The sequence below is a fragment of the Oryza brachyantha genome, chromosome 3, assembly GCF_000231095.2.
Source record: "Oryza brachyantha chromosome 3, ObraRS2, whole genome shotgun sequence".
Lineage (NCBI taxonomy): Eukaryota > Viridiplantae > Streptophyta > Magnoliopsida > Poales > Poaceae > Oryza > Oryza brachyantha.
This window is the reverse complement of record NC_023165.2, coordinates 21,588,850-21,604,140: the sequence shown is the minus strand read 5'-3', so window position 1 is coordinate 21,604,140 and position 15,291 is coordinate 21,588,850. Positions and strand designations below refer to the sequence as shown.

At 43.0% G+C, this 15,291-nt stretch overlaps 3 protein-coding genes across 3 annotated transcripts; 1 reads left to right on the top strand and 2 right to left on the bottom strand.

Annotated features, from left to right (window-relative positions):
• The first annotated feature begins 1,106 nt into the window (after window positions 1-1,106).
• Window positions 1,107-6,398, top strand: LOC102712980 (DEAD-box ATP-dependent RNA helicase 10). The gene is made up of 13 exons (XM_006651609.3): window positions 1,107-1,455; window positions 1,533-1,662; window positions 1,753-1,822; window positions 2,788-2,850; window positions 2,983-3,057; window positions 3,950-4,069; window positions 4,468-4,509; window positions 4,609-4,683; window positions 4,987-5,133; window positions 5,287-5,424; window positions 5,521-5,632; window positions 5,731-5,819; window positions 6,025-6,398. Exons 1-13 carry the CDS (start codon window positions 1,233-1,235, stop codon window positions 6,148-6,150), a joined length of 1,410 nt encoding a protein of 469 aa, XP_006651672.3. The 5' UTR covers window positions 1,107-1,232; the 3' UTR covers window positions 6,151-6,398.
• Window positions 6,399-7,638: 1,240 nt separating this feature from the next.
• LOC102712713 (acidic leucine-rich nuclear phosphoprotein 32-related protein 2-like) lies at window positions 7,639-12,519 on the bottom strand. The gene is made up of 3 exons (XM_040521790.1): window positions 12,394-12,519; window positions 9,579-10,337; window positions 7,639-8,204 (listed from the first exon to the last, which is right to left on the bottom strand). Exons 1-3 carry the CDS (start codon window positions 12,517-12,519, stop codon window positions 8,064-8,066), a joined length of 1,026 nt encoding a protein of 341 aa, XP_040377724.1. The 3' UTR covers window positions 7,639-8,063.
• Window positions 12,520-13,369: 850 nt separating this feature from the next.
• Window positions 13,370-14,910, bottom strand: LOC102712433 (E3 ubiquitin-protein ligase BOI-like). Its single transcript, XM_040522328.1, has 2 exons — window positions 14,367-14,910; window positions 13,370-14,268 (listed from the first exon to the last, which is right to left on the bottom strand). The coding sequence occupies exons 1-2, from the start codon at window positions 14,850-14,852 to the stop codon at window positions 13,681-13,683; spliced, it is 1,074 nt and encodes a 357-aa protein (XP_040378262.1). The 5' UTR covers window positions 14,853-14,910; the 3' UTR covers window positions 13,370-13,680.
• Window positions 14,911-15,291: the final 381 nt, after the last annotated feature.

Genomic DNA, 15,291 nt, shown 5'->3' with positions numbered 1-15,291 from the left:
CGCCGTTGACATTGCCCACGCCACCCGTCCGTCCGCACGAGCGGCTGGCGTGCGGCGACGGTGACGCGTGCGTGCGTCCGTGGAGCAGAGGTTCTAGGGGTGTTTGTTTCTGCGCACCATAGTTTAGTCCTATTTAGATTGGAGTGTGTTTAACCGGAGACGGAATGAATATGTGTTATTTATTTTAGTAAAAGTTCTATTTAGATTGGGGTGTGTTTGGCTGGAGACGGAATGGAATATGGGCTATTTATTTTAAGTATACGATGATTCAGTTTTATATTTTTAAGGATACGATGATTCAGTTTTATATTTAGTTAGATAAATGAGATAATATAATTTTTTATTTATTTGGATAGATGATGATGTGATGGATATATTGGATTACTAATAAACAATAATATAAATTAATCATCATAAATTTTATCGTAATTAGTTAACACTAATTTAAACTTGGTAATTACCGATTAATGTGAAAACTAATTATCACTAAACAATAACTGATGATCATGGTTCGTGAATGTGGATGAGCTCATCTGGCCAATTTGGCAGAATACATCCATCCAGCATCTTCGTGGAATATTTACTTTTTGGACCATCATATCCAGTTTCGCCCACGAACCAAACATATTAAAAACCTAGACGGCCATCTCTCATCCATGCATATCCTACTAACTAAACACATCCTTGTATGGTTGGACACTTATTATATATTAAACGTAAACTATTAATAAAAACCATCTATAATCTTACACTAATTCACAAACCTAATTAATCCATGATTAGTCTATATGATGCTATGGTACAATTTGCTAATTATAGATTAATTAGGATTAAAAATTCATCTCACAGATTAACTCTCACTTATTAAATTAATTTTTTATTAATCTATATTTAATATTTTAAAATAGTGTTCAGACCACCTCCGATGTGACATGACATGTGCTTAAAAAACTTTAGCCCGATCTGTTTGTGCGAGGTGGGACGTTTTTTCTAGAGAGAGAGAGGACGGAAGGACGACGAGTCCGTTTCTAACTACAGCAGTAGACTAGCCAAATCGGCCCAATGCGTGAGGCCCATATAATTCTCCATCGAGGGTTCGGCTCGCCGCCCTCCACAATCGAAGCCTCCGCCGCCGCCGCCGCCCGAGCCGCAGCTTGTTCGCTAAGCCTCTTCCGCCGCCGAAGCCACCGCTGTTTCCCTCCCCGCGGGACCGCCCCCCGTCTCTCGTAGCCATGGCGAAGAAGAAGAAGGTGGTGGAACCGGAGGCGAAGGAGTTGGAGGAGGAGGCGGTGGTGGCCGAGGCGCAGGAGGCGGCGGAGCCCGAGCCGCCGGTGCGCCGGCCGTCGACGTTCGCGGAGCTGGGCATCTGCCCGGAGCTGGTGGCGGCGTGCGACGCCATGGGGTGGAAGGAGCCCACCACCATCCAGGCCGAGGCCATCCCCCACGCCCTCGAAGGCACGCCCGCCCATCACCCTCAGCGCGCCGCCCGCGGCCATGCCGACAGCAGCTAACATGGTGGTGTTTTTGTGCAGGGAGGGACCTGATTGGGCTGGGGCAGACGGGCTCCGGCAAGACGGGAGCCTTCGCGCTGCCGATCATCCAGGCGCTGCTCAAGCTGGACAAGCCCCAGCCCTTGTTTGCCTGCGTGTTGTCACCCACAAGGTTGCCCTTCTTTTTCCTTTTTTTTTTCCTTCATGGTCTATATTTTCTCCTTATGGTTGTTACGATAATTATTGGAGCGTGCTGGTTCAGGGAGCTGGCTATTCAGATTGGACAGCAGTTTCAGGCGCTCGGCTCTGCGATCAGTTTGAGTTGCACAGTAGTGAGTGATTCTGTCTGTTACAACTTATAAGTGATGGTGGAATCATAATTTTTATCTTAAATTGGATTGTGGAAAGTTCTGTATGCTTTCTCATCCCTTTATGCAGTTCATGTTTATCACGTACCAAACAGTTGATTGCTATTTGTGAATGTCGCCTACAGGTTTTAGAGTAGGTTAGCTAGTTAATGGTTCAAAGCATTGGTTTTATATTCATATGCCGGTTAGTATTTTTCCTGGATTTTGAAACACAATTATGCTCAATTGGTATTTCAGTTGATGGTGTCGTGCCAACCTGTGGTGGCTTCGTCCATGTTGCCAGAATTTTTTTTAAAAATAATACCATTATAATAAAAAAATATTAAAACTGTATGTTGGGTGAAAAAAAAGTGAAAAGGACCCTGTCAAACTTTGCGTGGTCAACAGGGCACTATCAAACTCCCCTAGTTCCACAGCCTCCTCCACGCCAGACCTATCAAACATTGGTAATTTGGTAGTTCGATGAGTTGTTTCCCAATCTTGAGAGGTCCCTGTTGAACTGGACCATACCCCCCCTATCGAATAGACTGATGTCGACAGGTCCGCTGTCGACCTGTCCCAATTTGATAGGACCCTATTTTTGCAATTTTTGATATCCAACACTTAGTTTTTGCAATTTTCCATTTCAACTACTTTTTAAAGAAATTCGATTCTCCACTGCAAAATATTTCCTTTGGATTTACCATAGCATGAAGAGTATGCCAGTATGGTAATACTTGCAGGAGTAATGTCTAAATGTTTTGGTTTATGTTCTCTCTAATGTTAGTTTTTTCCTCTTGCTATAATTGTGAAGGTGCTATTGGATCCATAGAGATGTTCCTTAGTTATTATACTTTTGTATGATTAAATTCCAGTCTTCATATTATGATCCATTACAACCTGTTGATGTTTTATTAACCATTATCAATTGAAATTTCTTCTTTCCCCAGCTCGTTGGAGGAGTCGATCGGGTGGAACAAGCTTTATCCCTTGCAAGACGCCCACATATTGTGGTATGCATATTTTAGTAAATGACCTCTACCTCATATGACAATGTGGTTTTGGTCTGTTATTTCATTCCTGTACATGAGAACTTTATTACATAAACTTGGGATATTTACTGTATCATTTCCCTCAAAATTTAGGTTGGAACTCCTGGACGTCTTTTGGATCATTTGACCGATACGAAAGGTTTTAGCCTTAATAAATTGAAGTACTTGGTATGTGCCCTCTGTTTTTTTTTAATGTTGCTTCTTGTTAAATAATCTAATGGTTAGTTTTTGATGTTGTGACCTTGTGTATATTTTTCAAAATTTTCTAGTAAGGGGTGGTAATGGGCCAAAACCCATGGATTCTTTCACAACCTTACTCAACCCTTATATATTTTTAGCTAAAAAATCTATAAAATTTCAGTCCACTCCTTTTAAAACCGAGCCTTTAAATTTTATAGGCCAAAATGGAGGGCCCACTACCACTCCTAAGTACCATATGTCAATTTATTGTCTGTGTCAAATCAAACTTAACATCATGGTTCCCACGTCCATTGTGCCAATTTTTCTTCTGTTTCATTCATATTTTGACTATCCATCAACGTTTTTGGGTATAGTTTTATTACTTCATTGGGGACCTGTCTCAATCTTCTAAGTTATAACAAGACTGGATTTTGTTTGTATATATTTTGATTTTTGACTTCAAATATCATCTTTGACTGCCACAGGTACAACCCTAAAAATGAAGGCTTTACTAATACCTTTTTCACATGTTGCAATATTCAATAAATAGTCTATTAGTGTCACTCCAACAGTTCAATGTAAAATGATATATTTGCCTTCCCTTAGTTATCTCAAGCTCATTCAAAATGAACAGCATTGCAGTCTTGGAGAAAAGTTTTGAATTGCATAAGCATTATCCTGTTGAGTATTTTTTTACATTCTGTGCAGCAAAAAATTGTTGCAAATTTCATATTTTAACTCCCTCTCCCCTGAAATTACAGTGCCTTGTCAACTATCTTGTGATATTTTTTGGAGCATACCTCAAGAATATGGGTCAACTTTACTAACTTTTATAAGTTAAAATGCTATTATTTTATGCGCCTTTGTTTTTTTTTGCTAGGTTTTGGATGAAGCTGATAAGTTACTTAATGTGGAGTTCCAGAAATCCATTGATGATATCCTGAATGTTATCCCTAAAGAACGGAGAACTTTCCTTTTTTCAGCCACAATGACCAATAAGGTTGGTGGATTGGTCGTATTTGAGAGAAGATTTATGACTTCTCTAAATTCGAGAAACCAAGGATTTAAGCATTGCTGGTCTCCCTTGAATAGATTGTTTACTTTATCAGATTGATGTGGCCATGTTACATAGCTTACGTTAACAGTTGCAATTATGACACCGATTTACAAAATTTTGGAGGTAGTGAAATTGTAGACGGTCTATTTATTCTGGCATAAGCCATAGTGCTACCATTTACTGGTATCTTTGTATTTCTAGGACAGGTTAAATGTGCCCTTCCTACTATGATGATCATTTTAGTTGACCTATTTTTTCTAAATGGCACCTGATGGCTATGCAATCTATTTGTTATAACTGAATTTGGTTTTCTTCGCAATAACATCTATTTCCTCCTCCAGGTTTCTAAACTGCAGCGTGCTTGTCTCAGAAATCCTGTTAAGGTAACATTCTTTCTTCATCTTTCAAGCATTAATGAAAGGGGGCATTTTCAGGTACCTTATGTTTTGCTAATAGTCTACCCTTTTTGTTTCTGGGATCAGGTCGAGGTAGCCTCCAAATATTCTACAGTGGACACACTTAAACAGGAATTTTATTTTGTTCCTGCTGATTACAAGGTCAATTTCTATCCCTTGTATGGCCATGGACTCTATTTTGTTTGATCTTATTACATTGGCTGCTTTCATGACTGATGGTTCTACCCTTAGTGCCATTATTTTAGAGTAATTACGAAGTACTATTATTGATTCATGCATCTAGGTAGCATCACTTTGAACCTTCTCCCATGCATTTAATGGCAATCCTGAAAAATGTTGCCCATGATGAATTCGACCCTTGCTTATGCTCATTCCGTTATGTTGTTACATCATGATAGAGCCATTTTCATTCAATGTTCTGAACATTCTTATGTGCGATTCCAGGATTGTTATCTTGTTCATGTTCTGAACGAGTTGCCAGGGAGCATGATCATGATATTTGTGCGGACCTGTGAATCAACTAGGCTCCTTGCTCTCACCCTAAGGAATCTTCGATTTAAAGCTATCTCTATTAGTGGCCAAATGAGTCAGGTTACTTTCTGAGCTTTCCTGTCAAACGGAAATTGTTCGTTTTCCCATTCGGTTATTTGTCAATTTGAAGGCAGAAGTGAATGCACTGTTTATCCCCCCCCCCCTTGCAATACTTATATTACATATGTATATTTTTATTTATTTTTGTTTCAGGATAAGAGACTAGGCGCTTTAAACAGGTTCAAAACGAAAGACTGCAATATCCTTATTTGCACAGATGTGGCAAGTCGTGGTCTTGACATTCAAGGAGTTGATGTGGTTATCAATTATGACATTCCAATGAATTCTAAGGTTTTTATATTAGTACTTCCACTCCCTTTCTCGATTTACATTTTGTAGATACCTTTTTGTATGTGAATGTGACTTAACTTACTGGGCCAAATGCAGGATTATGTTCATCGAGTGGGTAGAACTGCACGTGCTGGGAATACAGGATATGCTGTGTCATTGGTGAACCAATATGAAGCCATGTGGTTTAAGATGATAGAGCAGTTCCTTGGTAATAGCACTTATCCTTGTTACTTCTACCTTTTATTCCATCTGTAACTGGGGGGTGTTATTCTAAAATCTGAATATTTTTATCAACTATTATTGTAGGAAGTGAGATTCCTGATCGTAAGGTGGATAACATAGAAATCATGATACTTCGTGAACGTATCTCTGACTCAAAGAGGATTGCGCTGACGGTATGTGCTCATTGACTGTACTGTCAATTTGAAGCGTCTTGCTCTTGCTGTCACCCGATGGTGCCTTCTCTATGTTCTGCAGAAAGGATTTACACTTGCCTCCGACAATCTGAACATAGATAGTTTGCCCTTGTTCTTGCGTCTTGAGTTAGATGCATACTCTGTTCATGGATTGATTTTTTACTTATTTCTTACTTTCTGATAGACGATGAAGGAGAGCGGTGGCCACAAGAAGAAGCGGAGGAGGAATGAAGATGATGATGACGACGAGGAGCGTAATGCTCCTGTTTCCAGAAAATCGAAGTCCTTCAATAATTCAAGAAGACGGTGAAAGGATTGGACTCCAAGGCCATCGTGAAGCCTGCCTTTAAGCATTAGATGAGTTAGATTCGTGAGCTAGAATTAGTATATACCGGCATACCACTGCCCCACTTTTATGTTACCTTTAAGAGAAAAGCAAATTTTTATGTAGTCCATTTTCACGAATTAACTATTTATTTGGTTCAGGGGCAATCTGGCTGGTTCTTTGTGGTGAGTTTTGGCGTAGCAGCGATATTTCATCGTCTTCTATCGAGTCTCTGTGGGCGTATTTGTTCAATTGATATGTCCGAAGAAATCAACGTCAGACTTGCTAGCTCGCCCCCACTCGGAAGGGGACCGTTGCCTTCCTTCCACCTTACTAGCTGTGCAGGAAAGGCCCAAAGCCAATCTTAGGGAGGTATTCATACCCCCCCTGGAAGGCTATGGGTGAGGAGGGATTCAAACCACTAACACCGTGGTTTGTAGCTATTTTTAATTTACGTTAGGTTATGAATATGTCATAGACGATATTAACTGAGTGAGGCCGTGTTCGGTCGGGGGCTAAGTTATCTTAGCCCCTTTGATTTCTGCACCCACATTTTTTAAACTACTAAACAGTGTATCTTTTACAAAAATTTCTACAAGAAAATTATTTTAAAAATCATATTAATCTATTTTATATTTTTTAATAATTAATAACTAATTAATCATGTATCAATTTATTACTACGTTTTCTGCACCAGATAACTAACGCTCCCTCTCACCCTAAACAAACATGGCCTGAGAAGTCTAATCCCACTAACACCCTGGTTTGTAGCCACTTTTAATTTATGTTAGGGTATGAATAGACCATAGATGATATTAAATGAGTGAGGGAAGTTTTCCATAGCGAGTTGACCCAAATAAGGATCCTAAATCGCATGAGCAATAAGTCACCCTTGGTGACAATAATAGTCTAAACTAGAGTTTTAGCCACTCTTTCTATTAATCTTTAATCTTTAGTGGCAGTCGATCTAAACTACATAGAGTTTTAGCCACTCTTTTTATTGATCTTTAATAGAGGCTCTGGTAGTCCTAATGACGTCTTTACGGTAGATCCGCTCCTCCCGTGTGACGAAAACTTTTTGTTGCCGTCGGAATAAAAAAAGTCCAATCCCCATTGACATAATTAGAAGTTGCATAATGAAAAGTCCTTGACTCCCAGGCTCTCAAATAGATCGATCCGTAATAACACGTATGATTGTTTTATTTTGTTAGACTTAGACTGCGCAATGTAAGAATTTCTCGCTATTTACAATTTCATATTCTCGTATGCACGCCGTGGTGAAAAAAAAATCTCGGTATATATATTTTCCAATAAAGCGGTCTTTCTTTTTTGATTACCCTTCTTGCGTACGTATAAGACCAAATATGTTCTTATTTCGAAATACCACATTTTGATGAACTGTTAGGACTATTTGGTGAAGCTGGATCTTGGAAATTTTGCTCATCTGTTTCCAGAAAAGCAAATATGGCACAAAAATGTTAGTGTCTTCAGATATATGATACATCCATTGCAAACATATGCATTTCTCGAGTACATGTCTTGAGTTTTGTGGGAGCACTTAAGCAACGATGCTGGCAACACGAAAAAGAAGAATCTTTACATTTAGATCAAGATACGCTAGTTCAACATCGCCCGCACAACCAGAACCGGTATTTCAATTAGCAGCATCGAAAAGTCACAGGAATGGGCAGGAGTACGTCAAAGGCAAGTTGCAGGAATGGACAGGAGTACATCAAAGGAGGAAGATATATCCATGTCATGAATTAAAATTAGAAGCCTTTTGGCAACTGGCATCTAAAAACAGCTGAAACTTCTACACGAACCGAAGAAAGTGTCTGAGCCCTCCAAAGAACATTGCAGGGAGGGCTTCCAAAGAACAACCGAAACCAGTTCCAAATTTAGTTGTCTCCATTAGCATCATCCTCATTGTCCCTCTTCCTTTTGTTTGACTGAGCTGATCCTCCATTGACCACTTTGCTTTCGTCTTCTGCATCCTTATCAGTTTGGTTATCATCAGCTTCATCCTCTTCATCTTCAGCCTGAAAGGGTGCACATTAAGTTAGCTGATACCTGATAGAAGTATGGAAAAAAAAAGTAAAATGTGATATGTATTAAAATCCACAACGGAACAACAGGAGCAGACTTCTGCCAATTGCTACCAACGCATATCTTTACTACTATAAAAGTCCCTAGTGGTGCCACCACCACCTACTCTCATTGCATTTTTATAATTTACTCCCTTAACTTCATAATATTAAAAATCAATCAAATCTAGATGGATATCCACATAAAATCAAATTGATATGGATATTTCCTATATAAAAAGCACATGCATATATTTCATGAAAAATATTTTTTCATTTATTCTAGGAATAACATAATATGTTTTTTATCCTTTGCAAAGCACAGGCATTCAGCTAGTAAACCAAAATACACTAAATCTTCAGTTAATTTGAAATGATCAAGCACACCTTATAAAAATGGCATACTACCTTTTCTACTGCAACGAATAGGGGCATATATAGTAGAATGATTGCACTAGATATTTTGTTGATTCCTTAAACGTACAATCATTTTGATAGGAACATTCATGAGAAAATGGAGAATAATCATGAGGAAAGAAATTGAATTTTTGCGTCAAAAACAAAATTAAAGAGTTCATGGTACCGCAATCACGGACAGACAAGAATTATGAGGATAGAAATAGTATCTTTATGTTAAAAAAATTTCAAGAATTGTGAGGACAGATATAGTATCATTATGAGAAAAAAAAAACAAACAAATTAAAGAGGTCCTGATACTGCAATCACCGCATAGTAACTGCTGAAGCATTTAAAAATATAAATATAAACAAGGTGGTAATGCATAACAGATCAATGAATAAAATTAGATAAGCAGCAAACTACCAAACAAGAAGTTGCTAGATAATAACAGTGAAACTAAGATGTGGTATCACAATCACAGGCCTAAAATTTATTAATAAGAAAATAAAACGATGAGAGGAAAAATCATCCATGTGGAAGAATGGTTCGGTAGTATTTTTCACATAACTGATTACGCACGCACCATTACTTCGGTAGTATTTTTCACATAACTGATTACGCACGCACCATTACTTATCAAGCCATTATGCTAAAAATTCCAGACTTCCAAAACCCAACACTAAACAAGTGCTCAGTCGCACAATAATTTCAACTAATAAGAAATGTTTGGTTAGTCCTAGAATTTTGCTGCAGATTAGCCAAAATAGGTCCAATGCAAACATTACGGTAGCTCATAACCGACCAACAAAGCACACGATGCACTAATATACCAATAATTGGGCTAAATTTTTACCAGTTTGCAATTTGTCAACCATGCAAAACCTGTACATATATTCTCAGTGTCGACGAGAACTAAAGCAAAATTCTCACCTCCTCATCACCTTCGTCGTCATCCTCTTCGTCTCCTTCCGATTCCTCCTCTTCATCATCTTCATCGCCTTCCCCTTCCTCTCCACCCTCCTCTTCTTCGTCACCTTCCCCTTCACCCTCCGCCCCCTCCTCGTCGTCCTCCTCCTCGTCGTCCTCTTCTTCGTCGGACTCCAAGCGGTCGTTACCCTCGGCGTCCATGCCGTCCAAGTACTTGAGGCTGGGAATCAGCGCGAACACCTTCTCCCTGTACCCCTTGACCTTGGTGACGGGGCACTGGTAGAGGTCCAGCGACTCGATCCCGAGCGGCGCGAGCGGCGCCAGCTCGTCGACCTCGGCGAAGCGGTTGTTCCCGAGGTCGAGGCCCCGGAGCGTGGCGCCGCAGGACTCGGCGACGGCCGCGAGGGAGGCGGCGCCGGAGAGCCGGTTGTCGGGTAGGGAGAGGCGGCGGAGCGCCGGGAGGCGCGGGAGGCCCGCGAGCGAGGAGAGGCGGGCCCCCGCGACGGAGAGCTCCTCGAGGGACGGGTAGCGGTCGAGGAGCGACGGCGAGGGGAGGCGGCCGGTGGTGGACTTGACGGCGCCGTCGAGCGTCAGCGTCTTGGGCGCCGAGAAGGGGGCGCTCTTCACGGCCGCCGCGATGGCGCGCTCCCACGCGGCGTCGTCCTCTCCGGCGGCGGCCATGGCGTGCAGAACCCTAGCTAAACCCTGGAGCCTGGAAGCTTTCGGCGTCCGGGAGATTGTGGGATGGGTGGGATGGCCACGCTAGAACACGTCTTGGTAGTGGGCCTCTTGCTCTTGCGGGCTTTATATTCGGCCCATGGAAGCATTGAGCCCAACTCAGGTTCTCGAGAAAAAGGCCGTGAAAGTATCTAAGCTCAACACAGGTGGGCCCAAGGCCCAGTGTAGTGGGCTCGCTTGTCCGAAGAGCCATGTTCTTTTCCGCTTAGGGCTTCTTTTAGTTTCTAATTATTTTTTTAAAAATATCACATCGAATCTTTGGACATCTAAATAAAACATTAAATATAGATGAACCAAAAAACTAATTGCACAGTTATAAAAAAAATCTTGGGACGAATCTTTTGCCTAATTAGTCCATGATTAACCATAAGTGCTACAATAACCAATATGTGCTAATGACGGATTAATTAGGCTCAAAAGATTCATCCCGCGGTTTCTAGGCTAGCGAAATTCGTTTTTCATTCGTATCCGAAAACCCCTTCCAAGTTCCGACATCCGGTCAAACATTTGACGTGACACTTCTCTCAAAAATTTTCTCAATCTAAACACTACCTTACTCGTTATGTTTTCTCAAGATGCTTTTTTACTATTGTAGTATTGATTAGGCTAATTATTTTAATTTTTATTCAATTATTTATTAACATGTTTATTTATATCTGGTTAATAACAATCTTTTTAATAACCTAAATCAAGCGGGGCCTATGACTTTTTCTACAAAATGCAGTAGAATTACGAGCTATAATTTTTTTTAAAATCTCATCAGTAGAAATTACGAGCTATGTGCACGTACGATAGGCCACGCGCGCGCGACGCACCCATCCAAAATCCACAATCAATCAAATTACTAGAGCAGAGACCCTTGGCCGGGCGACGACCTTTCCCATCAAGGAACCGCGCACCGGCCGTGCAACCGGCCGGAACAATGTGTGTACGTACGTAGTACTCTCTCCATTTTTTTTAATTCGAAGTCGTTAACTTTTTGCGTCTACATGCGCAGTAATTCATCTTACTTTTAAAAAATAGATATAGTTATTAATTATTTTATTTTTGCTTGATTTACTACTAAAGAGAATTTAAGTATGACTTATAATTATATATATTTATATACACATATTGCCACAAAATAGACGGACTCCACCGTACGTACATTGAATGTGCCTCCGATTATATGTTGTCATACTTAATTGTTTGTGTATATATGTATGATCCATCATGCGTACGTTACTTACGTGTACCAGTTTAATTAGGAGTAGTATATATAAGCCCATACCTTTTCTGCATGCATAATGCGATGGTGCATGCACCTCTGTATATATACTTGCTAGGATTCCGGCCGGCCGGTGCACGGCTAGGATCGCAATTAGGGTGGATAACGAGCCGGCTCGGCTCGGCTCGTTATCGTAACGAGCTAAAAACCCAGCTCGGTTTGACTTGTTATAAAGCTCGATTTGGCTCGTTAGGGTCACGAGTCGTGTATGAAAAGTTAACTTAAATAATTTTTCAATAGATTATACAAGCTAATTTTCAGTTTAAACATACAAATCATATAAAATTGTATCTATGTATTAAAGTTTGAACCAACAAATCACATGGCGAACCTATAAAGTATTGAACATATGCTTTTTGGGGTAGAATCAATGAATGCCGACGAATCGTGTATCTTTGGTCTAGCTCGTTAGGCTCGCGAGCAGCTCACGAGCCAGCTCGTTATCTCTAACGAGCTAAAATGCTACCTCGGCTCGTTAAAAAAATAAAACAAGCCGAGTCGAGTTTATCATGAGTCAAGCGAGCTAACGAGCCACGAGCTTTCTGTCCACCCTAATCGCAATGCAGTCGTCACGCCAAAAGAATTAAAGACAATTAAATAAGCAAACGAAGCTACTAGTATGCATGCAGATGCAGAACAGCAGAATTGCAATTTATTCTGAACACTGAAGGTAAGATTTCAGACTCGACACCCCTGCGTCTGACCAAAAGAATGAACCTCCAGGTTGCAGCGTACGTCGGCCAGCTAGCTATACTGCATCGATCGATCGAGAGCAGCCTCCAATTGTCCACGCATTGCAGCATGCGTGTGTACGGCATCCTGGAATCCTGGATGATTGTTGTGCATTTGTACATAAGGTATGTGCATGAACTGCTCTGCTGTGTAGATCTGAATCTGATTGTGTATGATGTCTGTTACTACCTGCTGATGCTGCTTCATGCAAGCACTTACCTGTGCATGCATCAGCCATCAGCCAGGCAGCTAGCTCTCTCGGTCTCTCTCTGCTTCAATTCATTCACACATCACCACGTACATTCATTCACGCCCATGCATGCATCCTCTTCGTCTTCATCTGCCGCGCGTGCTTGTCAGCCACGAGAAGAGCTCTCCGTGTCCTTCTCTGCAGCTATCAAACTAATTAAGCATATCTATGTACAAGTATTAGTATACATATATGAATTAATCCAACGCACGTGTCACGTGGAACTGAACTGATGCTACAGTGCCAGTGCCCATCGTAGCCGATCAGATCCATCTATTTAATTTCTTGTATCATCCTCGATCGATTTGCTATTGCTCCCTGCATAATTTGATCGTACGTGATCTTATACATCCCATGTATATATGCATGGTATATTGCTACCAGTACCAGGTTAATCTGCAGTAACAGTAAACGCGAGAAATCCTACCAAAAAGTGGCGAAAAGACTGAATCCTGAACTTGGAAGGCTAACAAGTTGACGTACATGGTGTAGAGTTTTCAGGTAAATTACAGGAGAAAACAAAAGTTCAACAAACCATATGAAAAAAAAGATAGGCAGGTGAAGTTTACTGGAGTATCTGCAGCCAGAACTTCTCTTTATTGGAACGGACATGCATAACACTTTACGGCAATGAAAATTTTACGGTGCTGAATATAAGGCATTGGATTAATTATCATGGAACAGTTTCGTTGCAGATCAAATTCGAGTTATGAAAAAACTTCCAAAACACAAACAAAACAGGTATATATATATATATATATATATATATATATATGTATACATATATATATGTATATAACCAGGATATTCAGGAATCAATGCTGGTGCGAAGCAAAACGATTTGATTTGAAGGTGTTACCAAGTTTCTATTGTTTTTTGTTTCCTTGTTGATCAATCGATTCAACAGCAAAAAAAAAAAAGGCAAAAAAGAAGGAAATTAAAACTCATCCGCTCATATCCACATCATTAGACCATATCGCCCTATTATCCCCATCAGCTAGCTCAACAAAAACAAAAACGGAGGAGAAAGAAAAAAAAAGAAAAGAGCAGAAAAATCTACTCTAATGACTAGTCCTTTAATTTCCTTCGCCGCAACCATCCATCCATCCATGTATCGTTCACGAAAAGTTGACGGTGACGCTGCCATTCTTGGCGCACCCGCACGCCGGGCACGCCGTCGCCGCCGCGGCGCACGCCGCGCACGCGCACAGGTGCCGGCAGGGGAGCACCAGCACCACGGCCGCGGCCTCGCCGCACCCCCTGCACGACCTCGCGCGCCCGGCGGCTGCAGGGACGGCGGCGGCCGCCCGCTCGGCCGACGTCGCCGCGGCAGCAGCCGCCTCCTGATCCTCGTCGGCGGCGGCCACGTCGTTCTCGCCGTAGCAGCAGGACTCGGCGTCGTCGCCGGCGGCGGCGAGGGCGAGGGCGATGCCGCCGCGGCGTGCCTGGGCGTCGAGCACCTGCTCCAGCTCGCCGCGGAGCGCGTTGGCGGAGGCCTCGTTGGACTGGGCGAGGTCGCGCCACACCTGCGCCTCGACGTACATGCCCTTGAGGCGCTCCTCGAGCGCCCAGTTGAGGCGCCCGACCCTCTCGATCTCCTCGTCCTTGGCCCTCAGCCGCTTCGCCGCCGCGGCCTCCACGGCGGCCACCATCTGCCTCGCGTGCCTCCGCCTCTGCTCCGCCAGCTCCGCCCACATCTTCGCCGTCTGCATCCACACGCCACAACGCCCGATCACCACACACGCGCGCGTGGAAGAAACCAAAAAAAAAAACCACCACGACGACAGATCAAACATCAACTCACGTGGTGGAGCACGAGGCGATCGACGTCGACCAGCTGCTGGCGAGCCTGCGCCAACACCGTGGTGTCACCCGCGGCGCCAAGAACCACCTCCGGTAGCTCCGCGCGCTTCCTCTTCCTGGGAGCAGCCGCCGCCATCTCCTGCCCGCCGCCGAATGTGACGCCGCTCTCCGCCGCGTCCGCCGCGCACATCCGCGAGTACTGCCTCAGCACCTCCACCGCCCCCGCCGGCGCCACCACCGCCGGCGGCGCCGGCGCCAGCTGCTGCTGCTGCTGCCTCACTCCTCCTCCACCTCCCACATACGCCATCTGGTACCCCTGCACCAGCTGCTGCTCCTGACAAACACCCGGCATCAGTGCCCCGGTGGCGCCGGCGGCAACCTCCCCGGCGCCGAAACACGCCTGCCTCGGCGAGAACATGGAGTCCCCGAAAGCAGCCGCAGCGGCAGAAGGCTGGATGGGTGGCAGGTGGTGCGCGTCGACGGCCATGGCGGTCGAACGCCCGCGCGGTGCGCGCCTATATATGGGTGGGGGGCCGGCGCACACGCCGGAGGGGAGGTAGGCAACAAAACGAGGCGCTTTGGAAAGAAGAGGCGAGTATTTATGGTGTTCGGCTTGGCTGGCTCTGGCCTCCCTAGAGTGAGAAAGCAACCACAAATTTTTTTAAAAAAATAAGAAAACGCCACGACTAAACTAATTAATTCTTTCTCCTTTTCTAGGAGATCTCCATTTTTCTTTTCTATTTCCTTCTTAATTATAAAGGGTGCGGTTTCCCTGAATTAGGGAGACCCGGGCAGGCAAGGCAATGTAAGACTTTAGAGTGAGGGGAAAAAGGGATTTTTTTCTTTTTTTTTTGAGAAAGGGAGTTAAAATTGAGTTGTTTCATTTTGCCAATCCTTCTAGCCCTGAAAAGATATTGCTTTTGTGT